The sequence below is a fragment of the Columba livia genome, chromosome 12, assembly GCF_036013475.1.
Source record: "Columba livia isolate bColLiv1 breed racing homer chromosome 12, bColLiv1.pat.W.v2, whole genome shotgun sequence".
NCBI classification, from domain to species: domain Eukaryota; kingdom Metazoa; phylum Chordata; class Aves; order Columbiformes; family Columbidae; genus Columba; species Columba livia.
This window is the reverse complement of record NC_088613.1, coordinates 2,874,625-2,889,520: the sequence shown is the minus strand read 5'-3', so window position 1 is coordinate 2,889,520 and position 14,896 is coordinate 2,874,625. Positions and strand designations below refer to the sequence as shown.

Sequence of the window (14,896 nt, the reverse complement as noted above, 5' to 3'; positions counted from 1 at the left end):
GGCCCAGCGCCGGGGGAGGCGACGCCCGCACAGCGCGACACGGCGGTGCGGCAGCCGGGCAGGGGACACGGGCACAGCACGGCAGGGGGGACCCCGCGTGACGCCGTGGGGGACACCGCATGACGCCGCGGTCCCGCGGCCCGGCGAGGTGACGCGCGCTCGGCGCACGCCCCGGCACTCGGCGGCGGCACTCGGCGGTGGAGGAGGCACAGCGGCATGCTGAGGTAACCCCCCCCGCCGCCGCGGGGATCCTCACCCGCCGGGACGGGGGACGCGGGCACGGCACCTACGGCGGGAGCGGGGCCCTTTTCTGCCCGCGCTGACCGGGCTCTCCCTGGGCCCCCCCTGAGGAAGAGGGGCCATCATGGCCGCCGGGGAGGTGTGTGTGGGGGGGTCGTCTGCCAATCACGCACAACGAACCCCGTCATCCCCCCCGCAGCCCGGGGCGACGTGGGACAGTCCTGTCGGTCAGCTCTGGGCGCGGACGCTCTGACCAATCGGAGACTAGATGGGCAGAAGACGACCAATCGCAAACGTCCACCGGGGGCCGTAGTTTAGGCGGCCGGCGGGACAGGGGGTAGAGCTCCGAGCCACGCCCAGCAGCGACGCGGGGTCGGGCGGGGCCCCGCCCCTCTCCGGCCGGAGCCAATGGGAAGCGCGCAGGGGTGTGTCTGTGGGCTCAAGGAGTCTATAAAGAGCCGCACGGCTGGCGGGAAGGGTAAGATGGCGGGGTAGGCGTGAGTTGCCGTGCTGTGTGCTCCAGTGTGCCGCGTCCCCGCACAGGAGGCGGTTTCGTCCCCCTGCGGCAGCCGGCTTCGGTACGAGGTGGAGCGCGGAGGAGAGCGTCGCTGCTACGCCCGCCAACATGCCAAATATTAAAATCTTCAGTGGGAGCTCGCACCCGGACCTGTCGCAGAAGATCGCCGATCGCCTCGGCCTGGAGCTGGGAAAGGTGGTCACGAAAAAATTCAGCAACCAGGAGACGTGGTGAGGCGGGGGCGGGTCCGCACTGCAGCTCCCGGCGGGCCGCGGGGCGCCGTGGCGCTGGGGTCCCAACAGCCGCCGCGCGGGGGCTGCTGGGATTTGTAGTGCGGCGCCGTGGGGTCGGGCCTGGCGCGGGGGCTCGGGCGGCCCAGGCCCTGCGGCCGGGCCCGGCCCCGGCGGAGCGGCGGATCGACGGGGGCCGCGCTCGGAGGCCTCGGCGGAGCGTTTCTGCCTCGACCCTGCTGGGCCGGAGACCTGCAGCGCATCCCGCCCTTCCCCTGCTGGCAGCCTCTGGGCAGGGCCGGGTCTCCCGTGAGCGTCCTTCAGTCAAGGGGCCGCCGTGCAGCGCCGCTGGCTCGGGCTGAGCAGCTCCCTCCCCGGGGCTCCGGTCTGCGGAGCGGCGTGGTGGTCACGTCGGTGGGCGCCGAGCCGGCGTTTTCCGAGCTCTGAAACAACTGGCTCGGCAAAGCGCGGCCCCCCGGGGAGGAGGGAGCTCCGGCGGGTGGGCTGTCTCGGGGAGCGGCTGTGGAGCTCCGGAGGGCTCCCGGTGAGCCATGTGCTGGGCTGTGCGGCCCCGGCGGTGCCTCTAGCGGCCTCCGCCGAGAAGCGCCCGTCGCCCATGCGGGCTGTGCCACGGGCCTTGTCAAGGTTTTCACTGTATTTTGGGGGAGGGTGCAGCCGTTCTACGCGTAGAAGGAAGGATTTGTGTCACCCGACCGCGGTGACAAGAGGCTGGAGCAGCAGAATTCACCAGACAGACCTTGCCTCTGCCACCCCAAAAGCTTGGAGCTGATGGGGATAATGCACCTCCCGGGGTTTGACCCTTGTTAATCAGCCTCTTCCATGCTTAGGCTAGACTGTGATGACTTCAGGCTTGACAGTTTTGTGCTTAGGGTGTAGCTGGTGCTTTTAAACTACCCTGAAGAGCATCCGAGTCTTAAAGGTCTAGATAAAATGATTCAGGAAGGATCAGAGGCTGACATGCAGCCCATGATGTAGTTGCAGTCATGCAGTCTGTGTTCCCCCAGCCTCTGAAACTGAAGATTTGTCTTGCTTTCTGTCTCTGTGCTTTATAAGTCTTGCTGGCATCCTGCTTGAAGAAGCTAAAGGAGAGGCTAGAAATGATTCAGAGTTCTTCTAACTTGCTTTAGAGAGGAACACTAAGCATGTGTCCACCACACTGCATAATATCAAAAGCCTTGAATAGTTGCTCCAACCCCTCCGTTCTTCTGTGACAGTAATTTTTTCCAGGATAATCCAGGATGTGTGTGTGATGTAGAATATTATGTTTGTATTGCTTGTAACTGAAACTTCAGGGGTAGTGCAAAGAGTTGTAGAGGAGAGTTTTTAAAAAGTGTTTGATTTACAGCCATTTCCATTGTGCTGTTCTCACTGATCTTTATGAACTGCTGTTACCTGTCCAGTTGGCTTGCTAGCAGGTTCTTAGGTCAGCAGGTGACTTTACACCCAACAGGTGTTTACCCTTATAAATTGATAGCACATGCTTCCCAGAAAGATATTGTCTTAATAAAATATTTCATTGATAATTTAGTTTAATAAATGTCTTGAATCACCTTAATTTTAGACTGTTAATAAGTACAGTTGGAGATGACACTTGTATGTTAACTACTGTGAATTCAGACACCTGGCAGAATATTCTCATGCTGGGTGAAATTGTGAGAGATTGGTGTCTGCTGTCAGTGTGCAATAAAGATGACAGCAGTTTGCTGATGGATATTGAGCAGTAAGACTAAGTATGAGCAGTCATCAAAACCATGTTGAAGAAGAGGGGAGGAAGACCAGAGAATGAACAATTAAAATGGGGAATCTGCCCTTAGGTGCTCTGTAAATGAAGTCATGAGGAGTGGGTTGGATGATGGTCTCCTTGCTCCTAGAGCTTCATGTAGCAGCGGTCTGCAGAGCGAGTGAGCATCTCCAGTGCAAGAAGAAAGAAATTGTGGAACAGCTGTGTCCTTGGTAGACTGACTTCTGATGACTTCCAAACCTGGCAGGCTTCTCTAAATTGAAAGGTTGGAAGTTCTTAGTAGTTAATCCATTCCTACGAAAGTCCTTGTGCAGCATTGCTCTGTATGAAACCTGAAAGCCAAGGCTGCTGCTTTCTTTCCAACTCTGGTGCAGGTGTCTTGATACAAGCGCTGAAGCTGGCGGTTTGCTGCTGGCAAACAGGACCTTTGGCTTCCACTCAGTCCATTCATCAGCAGGGATTAGCGTGCATTACATCCAGGAGGAAATTAACCCCGAAAGCCTTTCTGAACTGAAATGCTGGAGGGCTTCTCTATTAAAGCCAGTGAAGAGCTGTTCTGACTCTAAATCTAATAATCAGCTGCAGCATAGCTTCTGGTAGGAGTTGGGTTTGGCTTTCTCTGCTGACTGGCGATCGTCCTCGCTTGCTTTGTACCCTGGATTCAGCTGAGGTGGTTGTACTTCTGATCAGGGCAACGAGGCCAGTTCTGGGGTGTTTACATGCTCAGCTTGTGCTGAGATGGAGAGTGCAGGCTGGGTGCTTTTAGCCTTGCTGACGGACCATTAGATTTGATCCAGTGAGCAATGTAAAATAGTTACTGAGCAAATAAGCAATGCTGTTCCTGCCCAGCACCCTTGATTATATGACACTGTCACCCACAGACTCTTGGGAATGTGATCCCTTGGTTGCTCTGCAGGCACATGTAATGGCCACGTTTCGATTTGGATACAAGTCTCCTTTCCCCATCTGTTCCCAGTGTGGAAATAGGTGAGAGTGTACGCGGAGAGGATGTCTACATCGTGCAGAGTGGCTGTGGGGAGATCAATGACAATCTGATGGAGCTGCTCATCATGATAAACGCCTGTAAGATTGCCTCAGCCAGCAGAGTCACTGCTGTCATACCCTGCTTCCCTTATGCTCGGCAGGACAAAAAGGACAAGGTAAGAGATGTGGGAAGGGTTTCTGCTGGGAAGATGAATGCACACCTTGAAAGTCATGGCTGCTGAACAGGGATTAGATGAATGCATAGAAGAGAAGATAAATTTTGATTTCTTTAAACCTCAGGGCATGGGACTGCAAATTCATATTTCCATAAAGATCTAGCTCTTCTTGATTTTCACCAATCTGTAATCACCAGCTGATGAAATTATGCAATGCTAACGAGTACTCCTTTTAGTAACTGCCTGTAAATCATTGCCTAGAAGTGGAAGACTGACATCTTGATGAAGGAGTTGACCTTGTTTTACATGCTGTGTTTTTCCTGTACTAGAGTCGAGCTCCAATCTCTGCCAAACTGGTTGCAAACATGCTGTCTGTGGCAGGTGCAGATCATATAATCACCATGGACCTGCATGCATCTCAGATTCAGGTAGGAGCTAAAATCGGGGTGGTACTTACCTGCTCCAGTCTGAGCCTCTTTACTGCCTTGCAGGCTTTCCAGCAATCTGCTTTTCTTTAGACAGAGCAGTGATCAGGACTTGGAAACCAGGGACTGGTAGGGACTTGTGGAATCAGTCAGAAGAGGATAGGGAGATGGGTAACTGGTTCAGCTGTAAATTATAGCTGCTCTTGATCAGACTAAGCATAATGAGTACTGTGCAAATTAATGTTGGGCTAGTAAATGATCCATGCAACTTTATTGCCACACGGTGATGCTGTATTCTTAACTGGTACTTTGAGGGATTTGCGATGGACGGTGGCTTTATGGACAGTGTTCCTACATGCTGAGTAGAGCTTTCTGATGTTTACGGAGTTGTCAGGGAGGAGTGAGCAGTTGGACACAGTGGCTGGTGACACTGCTGCCCTGAGGTTCTGTGCCTCCAGGTGTGCGGGCACAGCTGCTTTTGAAGGTTCAGCGGAGCAGGGCAGGGGTCTGAGAGCTTGCTGCTGACAAGATGGGCAATCCCACTTGTACCCATCCAGTGCCGCTCTTCTGCATAAGCTGGATTTGGTTCTTTTCCAAGCTGCTGGTGAAATGAAAGTTATTCATGGGTTTTGCTGGCTTAGTGAACAGCATAGTCTCACAGAGCATTTGAAATCTTGACTGGAGCTGTGTGAGAGAAGTGCCAAGAGCATATACCAGGGAGAAGAGGGACCACAAGCTGTTAAATTGTCAGTTGTGTCTTTCTACCTTGAGCAAGTGCTCTAAGACCAAGCAACCAACTTGGTGCAACTGAGAGGTGTGTGGCAGAAGAGAGAACATCTATTCTATTGCTGCAAACACTTAGACCCAGAGGGGTGAGATACCTCCTTCCTGGTGAAGTAGGTGGGCTGGCTGTCATTTTAACAGTTGAAAATGCAGCCATTCATGCTTCACTATAGTTTCTTCCAGTATAACTTGCCCAGAAATACTTCCTCAGATGGAAGATATCAATGCGGGCACAGCTGAGACTTTGGGAAAGATCACAAAATAAGAGCAGAGCCCAAGGAGATATTCCCCTTCCTTAAGAGGCTTGGAGTTGTGATGTGTGCCATAGGGTTGATGCTTCACCAGCAGCAATGGTGAGATTCAATGGAGTAATTTGGCTTGTGTCTATAAGCTTCCAACATCTGGCCTTTTTCAGCCTGGTTCTTGTAGTTGCTGGGTTGCTGAGCACAGAGGGGATGATGGTGAGAAAATATGTTGCCCCGTACCTTGAAACACTCTTCTAGAGTTGCTGGGCCCACTTTCCTGCCTGTCACTCCCTGTGAAGGATTAACTTCTGGCTTCTAGTGACCTTTGAGGTTTACCCGGAGGAGTCTGCTGGGTAAAATAGTGGAACCGGCTGCATTAGTCTGAAAGCAAATATTACTCAAGCCTTTTTTCAGTGATTTCCTGTAGATGGAAACAGTGCAGGTAATGAGCTTTGAAGACTGGTTTTTGTAAACAGGCAGCTTGCTGCTCTGAAAATGAGCATGTTTGATGCTGGTTTTCTATACTCCCTTAGGATAGAACTAGTTACATATTGTGAAGGTGTCAGATGGAAAGTGTTGTTTATGCTCCTAAACTATTTCTGGCTCTGAGGACTTCTTACATTACTGTTCTGTGTATCCCAAAGGCTGCTGCCTTGCATTAGTGGAAGTAGAAAGGAAAGCTGAAAGCTGTGGAAAGGCAGTGGCTGCATGCCCGATCATGTAGAAAGCTTCTTCCAACTGTTTTTGGAACGTGACCTTCAGCTACATATGTTCCTGTTGTCTTCCTTGCAGGGTTTTTTTGATATCCCTGTTGATAACCTGTATGCTGAGCCTGCAGTTCTTAAATGGATCAAGGAGAACATTGTGGAGTGGAAAAACTGCACCATAGTTTCACCAGATGCTGGTGGAGCCAAGAGGTGAGCTGCCAGACAGCTGCGTCCAGGTGCTGCCTCTGTATCTGCTTGAATTTCTAAGAGTGCTTGTGACTTTGTTATGAAGATACATGTTCCCGCTGCCAACCTTCCTTCTGTAAGACAGTCTGTGGCAGCTGCTGAAGAGTGGTCAGATGTTCTTCCTAGGGAATGTTTGGAAGGTTTCTTGGGCTACATGAAAGGTTAAATAGCTTGAAGAATCACAGCTCCATAGGTAGCAATTCCACAATTACTACATCCCTTGGACTAAAGCAGTTTTTTGTAGAATAGCAGTTATGCAGGTTGAAGGAGAGAATTGTGTGGCTCATACCCCTATGCCAAGACAGAGTTATGGCTGCTGCTTAATTATGCATTTTTAACCAGGCTGGGTTTTTTGCAGTATTAAGCATAGTCTATTGATGAATTTTCTTGTTATCCTTGATTTGGATATCTAGACTGGAACTTAAACCTGCTGCTGCTCTTCCTCCTCCCTGAGAGCAAGGAGGATAGATGGTTCCTTTCCAAAAAGCAGCAGCATCTGTTACATTTCTACTTGGATAGTCTGACAATCTCCCATCTTTCTGCAAATAAACATGCCAGTTTGGGCAATTAAGGATATTCTCCAGTGTTTGAGGAGAACCTGTTCCTTGATGCTTCTGTGTAAGGACTATGTGTGGACAGCAAAGGCACACAGATGTGTTCTTTAATCCAGGACTGTCACACCAAAATGTCGGTGTTTGCTGACCTCCTTCATATACTTTAGCATGTTTTAAGCTATCTGTTGCAAACAGCCAAGTGATAATACCACTGTAGGGTGCTGATTGGCTTCCTGTAGCTTTGTTGTGACCCTTGTTTTGGACAAGACCTTTTATATATTAATCTATTTCTGTAGCTTGTTGCGTAATACACTGCATGAATGCCAAGTCAGACAGCTATAATCTGACTACTGAAAAAAAACCTCTTCAAAAGCCACTTTAACTGAAATGTGTGGATCTTAGCTGGTGCAATATTTTATGGAGATACTGCAGAACTAAATACTTTAGTCAACAGTTTGGTTTAACAGTTTTGTGTTGGACTCGCAGGGTGATGAGTTGGATGTACTGGGTCTAGGAGTCTACTCATCTTTTGTTCCTGCTCACTCTGAATGCTTTTAAACTTTATGTATTGATACTGATTAATAGTAAAGTTTAGGTCCCTCTAGTAAGGTTGTTCTGTGGTCTCTTTAACCAAAGTAAATGTGAGGTGGTGGACTCGCATTTCTTGGATATGCACTCTTTGCACTGTCCTCGTGCTGGTACTTGCATACGTGACAACTGAATGCCTGTATGAGTGCGAGGAGATCCCTGTTGTAGCATAGCTGAAGTCTTTCCAGTGTAGTGTTATAAAGATGACAACTTCCCAGGCATTCTGATCACTTCAGGTTTGCCAGACTTGCTGGTTAAGGTTTGTTTTGAGTTTCAAATGCAAATTAATTTACAGTGGTCAGGATGAAAGATTGTTTTATCTTAATCTAGTTGCTGTCATTGCAAGATTAGATCAGAGATTGCATTTTAACTGCTTGAAGGGAAACTTAAGGTGGCAGAGCATCTTCTATTAATTGCTTGGAAGCAGTAACAGATGTGGTGACAGCTTCTCTTACTCCAGTGGCAGTTTGTGCTTAATGGTTTTAACAGAGATTTAACTGAAGCTGTTGTGTGGAGTTAAGCATTGTTTGGAATCCCTTCTCTCCTCAGAGTGACCTCCATTGCCGATCGATTGAATGTAGACTTCGCCCTCATTCACAAGGAGCGCAAGAAAGCCAACGAGGTGGATCGCATGGTGCTGGTGGGTGATGTGAAAGACAGAGTGGCCATTCTGGTGGATGATATGGCAGACACGTGCGGTACCATCTGTCACGCTGCGGACAAGTGAGTAGGGTTGATTGATTCTTTCCTAAATCAGAAACCTGGTGTTAGCAAGTATTGAATTAATCAGATTATTTGCATGTCAGGTTTCACGAAGTAACGTAGAGTGTCTTGATTATTTATCTCGTGTCATACAAAGTAAGTAAAAAGCCTAGCTAAAGTTCTCACAGTGGTGGGAATAGCTAGAAGACTGTAGTGTCTGTCTTCATTTGAAAAATGCTTGTGTTGAAAGTATGGCTTCCACTGTACTGTCACTGACTAGGTGAGGTAGAACTCAGTGCTGTGTGGTCCATCACCTTAATGTCATACATCTGAATTTCTATTAGAAGTGAGCTTTCCAAGCTTTGCCGTATTTCAAGCTTTCTACATTAGAAAAAACAGCATATGCAACATTCAGTATTAAATATCTGCTACCTTGTGTTGGCAAAAATCACAGAAGGTGGTTTGCATGATCTAATCTAAGAGTCCCAGAGCTAAGAACAATTTTATTTTTCAATGTGTACTTTGTCTGTGGTGGATTTTGTGGTACTTGTTAAATTGTTTTCATCCCCCAAATCAGTAGTGAGCTAGAAGGGGGAGTCAAAGGTAGCCTGTCCCCTAAGCATGTGGTGGTGTCTTCTTCCATGCTTACCATGTGCCCTGCACTAATGTCAGTTTAATACTTGCAAATAATTTATCCTTTTCCTTTTCCCCACCTTGTAGGCTTGTGTCAGCTGGAGCCACCAAAGTTTATGCCATCTTAACTCACGGGATCTTTTCTGGGCCAGCAATCTCTCGGATCAACAACGCCTGTTTTGAGGCAGTTGTTGTCACAAACACAATACCGCAGGAGGACAAGATGAAGCAGTGCCCTAAAATCCAGGTGAGTGTCTCCTTTCTGTTCTGTCACTCCTAGGGGTGGTGGCACTTGTCTGTCCTCCTTTTGGTGGGAAAACCCCATAATACTGTCTAGTGCTTGCGGCAGTTTCATTGCTACTGGAATCAGTGGCTGTGACTAGTTCTCTTGTTCCTATTGCTGGAGGATAGCAGACCTGTCACAATGATAAAATGCAGCTTCTAATCCAGCCTTAAACGGTTCATTTAGGTAAATGTATTTCACAGCTTGTTTTACCAATATCAGATCACTGATCTAACGGGGCCATGGTATAAGCAAGCGGTTGTGTCTGTGCAGTTTGCAGGAGGGGTAAGCTGATACATCTAATACTGTAATACGTGATACTGTAATACTGGAGCAGAAGCAGGTAGGAACTTCTGAAGGTGGTGATGCCACCTTTAGTTGTGCATCTGTCACCTAATGCGCAGCACTTCAAGCAGCGCGTCCCTTTTGTGAAGCAGAATAGGGCTGGCCTGGGGAGGGTGAATGCATTGTTTCTGGTCAGCACAGCAGTGCAGGTGAGCTGAAGAGGAGTCGCAGTCTTGTCCCACAGATGTTTTGCTGGCTTGACTACAAGCCATTGACACAGCTCCACAGTACAACGTTCAGATACTTGCCAAAGATAAAAATACTTTGCCATCTAGATGAAAGCTAAAAGCTGGTCTTTTGGTGTTCACTCTGTCTTGTTTTTTCATTTAGGTAAGTACTATGGTATTTTGTTTCCCAAGCTGAGTTTGACTTTCCTGAAACTAAAATATTGGCTGTACTACTTGAGCTAGGCAGAAGTTGAGGACTTCCTGTGTTAATGGACAGCTGGAAGTTACAAATTTACCTGAGTATTTGGGCATGATAGGTCCATCAGAAGCTTCAGGTACTCCTATAGCATGTGCATGGCCAAGGACATCCTAAATGCTGGCCTCACAGTGCAGATGTATGGAGCACAGGCATTTGGAGAAGCTCTGGAAAGTGAATGACACTATGGAGACTCAGCTTGCACTATGTTTTAAGTGTAACAGATTCCCCAGCACTGGGGTTCTGGTGAAAAGGAAGCTCAGCTGGTTGAAGCTGCAGTGAATTTTAAGCTGCTTTTAGAAATAAGTTGTGAGCTGATTGCAAACTGCTATTGGATTGTTTGTGCGGGCTTTTTTTAATAGTAGCTTCTGGATTATATTCCTGCAACTGAGCATATCTAAAAGATGTCAGATGCTTCAACTCTTTACAAGCCCCACACTACAGTTTCATGCGAAATGTTAAGCTGGTAATCACTATGTAAATAGCTGTAGCCAAAGATTGCAGGGGAGTAGTTTTTCAGGCTCTCATCACCTCACTCTTCTGTGCTGCTGTCTAGTGTTCGGTGTTGAGAAATACAGAACTAAAGGGTTTGTCATGAGTGAAATAATTCTTGTAGTACTCTATGTAGAATATCTCGAGAGTTACATGTAATTAGATCGCGGTCCTGTGTAGAAGTCATTTGTCTCCATCTGGAATATTATAAATTTAGGTGATGAGTTTACTAAAGTTCTGAACTTGCCAGCTGCTCTTCCAGGCTTGATGTCTTCTTAGTGACACTGATGCATCTTTCTTCCCTTCCAGGTGATTGACATCTCCATGATCCTTGCAGAGGCCATCAGGAGGACTCATAATGGGGAATCTGTCTCCTACTTATTCAGCCATGTCCCTTTATAACAGCAAATGCCAGCTGCTGCTTGTATGGCTTTTTTTTTCTTAAAACCAAAAGTTGTTCAGTTTGTTGTAAAGTTCAGTAGAAGACTCTGCTTGTTCCAGTGCAGTTCTCCACAGCTCCTCCTGCTTGAGTCAGGCTTGCTGGCTCTGGTCCCAACACTGGGAGGCTGGCGGGGGGAAGCTCATCTCTGTAACACTCCAGCTCCACCAGCAACCCTGTGCATTGGGGCTCACCAGTAGCAGGGACTCAGTTTTGCCCATCTGTGAAGAGCGGGACTGATACGGCCACTATTTCTGAGGGGGTGGAGGGGAGAGAGTTTGTCTGTGGGCAGGGTTAGAAGATCTAACTTAGGGTGCATGTGTACCCTGAATTGTTTGGGAAGTAGAGCTCCCTAGGCCATGTTGATCTGGATCTACAGCAGGAGCCTGAGAGCCTGCTGGCTGTCCTACCACTCCAAGCCTGACAAGCCTGTGAAGAGCAGTGGGGAAGCCTTGACTCTAGTGAAGCCCTGGCAGGCACCTGGGAGGTAGTTCTGCTACAGCTTCCTCCCATGAAAATAGATTACTGTAGCTTTCAAACTTGAACTCTGCTTAATTATTGACGAAATCAAATGCCCATTAGTGTGTTAGACAGCAAAGCAAAGGTGAGAGCATAGTCTGTGCAGTACTGCCTTGCTGTGGGAACTTAGTGGTGAAGGTGCATCCTGGACAAGCGTTGTTTTCCCTCTTACATAGAGGACCCACAGTGGTTGTGTGCTTTAGTTTTTAGTGTAGGCTAAAACCAGTTTCTCAATTTCACAGCTTACTGTTACCCTTGCTAGCAATTAGAGGACTACTGTCATGTACTATAGCTGCACCTTGACTTGCTGTGCAAATCCTTGATCCTTTTTTTACCAATACACTAGTAAACTGAGCCTCTTTTATCCTGTAGTAGCTTGGTTGTTGCATCTAGCACATGCCTGCTCAGATGCTGGGGTGACCTAATACACAACTGCTTTGTGTCCAGCTGTCTTAGCCTCTCCTTGCCTGCAATCCTGTTGGCCTGTAAGTTACTGACACATTCTGGTTGCTTGTCCTGCCTGCCTTGCTTTGAAAGTGTGGCTCCTTGCAAAAGAACTTAAACCAGGGAGCACAGGAGGCTGCGGGACTACAAAACCTGTCTGCTGCTGCTAATGAGTGCTTATGGCAATGGGTTGAAGAGGCTGGTGATACGTAGTACTGGGAAAACTATAGATCTAACACCAACCTGACAGGCAGCAAAGTGCCTGAAAGAAAAATACCAAAACTAGAGCTGGCTGAGGCTCCTGGATCTAATAAGTATCATCTGAAACTTGAATACTTGGTATCTGTACCAGACAATCGTAAACTGTTAAGTCTCTCCTGGACTATTACTGCGTGTTAGACCAAGCTGTTTTATGCTCTGGTGTTTATAAGCACTCCTCTTTTGGTTTTAAGCTGGAGAAAGGGGAAAAGGGAAAAGGAGGAACTTGAAATGACTTGCTAGAGTAACTAGCATGCCTTTGAGATGCTGGGGTGGAAGTGGAACTAACTGAAAAACTTGGTTAAGATCTAGGGAAGTACTTTTTCAGTTGTGCCTTTTACTGAAGACTTCTCTCCCTTCCTACAACTCCTGTCCTGTGGCAACATTAACAGTTCTATTACAGTTTAGGGTTTGTTTTTTTTGTATAAGAATTGGTGTTCGTCTGGAAAGTGTGCGTTTCTTGCTGCTTTGCTTCGCATCCTGCACTGAGCTCTACCCGGAGTCCAATTCCTGCCTCCTGCACCGGAGCCCCCAGTGCCCCACGAGCCCAGAGCTGGGACATGGGAGCATGGGAGGATTTTCAGCAGCATTTGTGTTTAAACTTAAGACCTGATGAAGGAATTAAACTTTTATTTAAAAACATGGTCTCTGCTTATAAATGCTTCTAAAAAACCTTACAAAGGTGGTGGGCGTCTTCTGAGTTGGGTCACTTGCAAGATAAACCATGGAGTAATGTTATTTGGAAGGGACCTTGGGAGGTCATCTGGTTTACCTGTCTTGCAGTGGGGCTGACTGGGAGGTTTGGCACGGAAGAAGCAGCTTGGGACCAAGCTGCTTTTCTTAGTTGGAAGTGGTTTTTATCTGTATCTAATCTCCTAGACTTAATTGTTAAACTGTACTACCAACTCTATCTTGTTCTGTTCAATTATATATCTGAGCAGATCTGTTCATGTAATGTCCAGGTAGGGGAAAACCTGAATAGTTTAGCATGTACAGATGGAGAATGAGTAAGTTCTTGCACAAAGCTAATTATGTCCTGAGAAGCACTTGTTCTAACTAAACCTGATCCTTTTTCATTGCATACTGTAGACTGGGGAAGAAGAAATTAAGTGAGAAGGATGAGGTGGCAGGTCCAGAGAAAGGTCTTTGGCCTTGCGGTAGACTTCCAGACCTAGATTGAACATTACCTGAGGTCATGTTTCCTGAAGCAGACTTCTGCTGAGGATCACTGCTGTCATTCATCTGTCATTGCAGCACTGGTCAATGAATAAGTGAACTGGTTTGGGTTGGGGTGTTTCTTGCCCCCTGATAGCTGGGGGTGAAGTAGGAGACTTCATCTTCCTTAGAGAAGAAACAGAATGAGCTTTGTACAAAGGTGGCCATTGCTCTTGATGTGTATATACTGTTTTCTTATTTAATAAAACCTGGGGGTTGGAGTGGGAGAAGGGCACAGACTTAAACTGCTGTGTGACACTACTGTGGCTCTTAAAAGGATGGGCAATGACACAGTATCACAGTATGTTTGGGATTGGAAGGGACCTCAAAAGCTCATCCAGTCCAATCCCCCTGCTGGAGCAGGAACGCCCAGGTGAGGTCGCACAGGAACATGTCCAGGCGGGTTGGAATGTCTGCACAGAAGGAGACTCCACAACCCCCCTGTGCAGCCTGTTCCAGGCTCTGCCACCCTCACTGAGAAGAAGTTTTTTCTCAAATTTAAGCGGAACCTCTTGTGTTCCAGCTTGATCCCATTACCCCTTGTCCTATCATTGTTTGCCACCGAGAAGAGCCTGGCTCCATCCTCATGGCACTCACCCTTTATATATTTATAAACATTAATGAGGTCACCCCTCAGTCTCCTCTTCTCCAAACTAAAGAGCCCCAGCTCCCTCAGCCTTTCTTCATAAGGGAGATGCTCCACTCCCTTAATCATCTTTGTTGCCCTACGCTGGACCCTCTCCAGCAGTTCCCTGTCCTTCTGGAACTGAGGGGCCCAGAACTGGACACAATATTCCATACACAGGGTATGAGAGCTGTCCAGAGGAGGAAAAGCTCTTCTGCTTTGAAACCTCCTTCAGATGAGAAGGGCTGGACACTTTACCTGAAGTTCCTTCCCTAAATTAAGAAAAAAAAATATACAAACTTTATAATTACTAAACTGATTGGTAGGCAAGTTGTGACTGACTGTGCAGTACTGACTATGTGCTATTAGAGCGAGTATGGTGCCCTTTAACACATGCATGTAGTAGAATTAAAGTGCTCTTTGTATCCAGGACAGTCCTGGAGGCAGCACCAGGCAGCCATGGGAAGGGTGTCCCTTCACTGCAGTGTGGCCTGGAGGTGGCAATGGCAGAGCCCCAGGTTCCTCCAGTGTCCTTCAAGTTTGGGAGCAACGCAGGGGTGTGCGTCCCTCAGCCCAGGCACGTTTGGCCCCAGCAGTATCAGCTGTGCTGGGAAGCGCTTGTGCTGTTTTGAGCTACCTGCTGCAGTGGAGGCGACTGATTCTCCAGCCTGTCCTGGAGAGCATGCAGGGTGCTCTGGAGGTGAACTGTGTGCTGTCTTCTCAGGCTTTCTTCACAGTTGCTGAAGAAATACCATAGAGAGCAGGAAAAATCCCAGGTGGGTAATTTGCTATGCTGTTGCTGGAGAGTGGCTGCAGAGGTGCTGATCCTGCTGCTAGTAGCTGCTTTCTGTCTATCTGCTGCCTGCTATAAAAGCGTCAGCAGAAGAGGACACATCAATCAATAGACCTGCATCTTAGCCCAGCTCACCTGCCCTGTTAGCTGAAGCTAACATGCAGGAATGCCTTAAGCCTCTGTGAAAGCTGGGCTTAACCATTTGTGCCTTGCAGGCATCAGGACTTGTCTGCTGTTTGGAGCAAGATGAGACACATCTCAAGCTGCT

At 48.0% G+C, this 14,896-nt stretch overlaps 1 protein-coding gene across 2 annotated transcripts; it reads left to right on the top strand.

The window, feature by feature from the left end:
* On the top strand, positions 1-12,635 carry PRPS1 (phosphoribosyl pyrophosphate synthetase 1). 2 transcript variants are annotated; one of them, XM_065077436.1, is made up of 8 exons: positions 1-224; positions 784-987; positions 3,726-3,909; positions 4,239-4,337; positions 6,155-6,279; positions 8,007-8,180; positions 8,880-9,039; positions 10,645-12,635. In XM_065077436.1, exons 1-8 carry the CDS (start codon positions 217-219, stop codon positions 10,735-10,737), a joined length of 1,047 nt encoding a protein of 348 aa, XP_064933508.1. In that variant the 5' UTR covers positions 1-216; the 3' UTR covers positions 10,738-12,635. The 2 variants fall into 2 exon arrangements, with proteins under 2 accessions (XP_064933508.1, XP_064933509.1); XM_065077437.1 differs by lacking the exons at positions 1-224; positions 784-987 and adding an exon at positions 994-1,296.
* The last annotated feature ends 2,261 nt before the right edge of the window (positions 12,636-14,896 follow it).

Bases quoted from the DNA above. Each gene is read 5' to 3' on its own strand.
- PRPS1 (XM_065077436.1), top strand. The intron at 988-3,725 runs GTGAGGCGGGGG...ATCTGTTCCCAG, and splicing joins TTCAGCAACCAGGAGACGTG to TGTGGAAATAGGTGAGAGTG. The intron at 4,338-6,154 runs GTAGGAGCTAAA...TCTTCCTTGCAG, and splicing joins TGCATGCATCTCAGATTCAG to GGTTTTTTTGATATCCCTGT.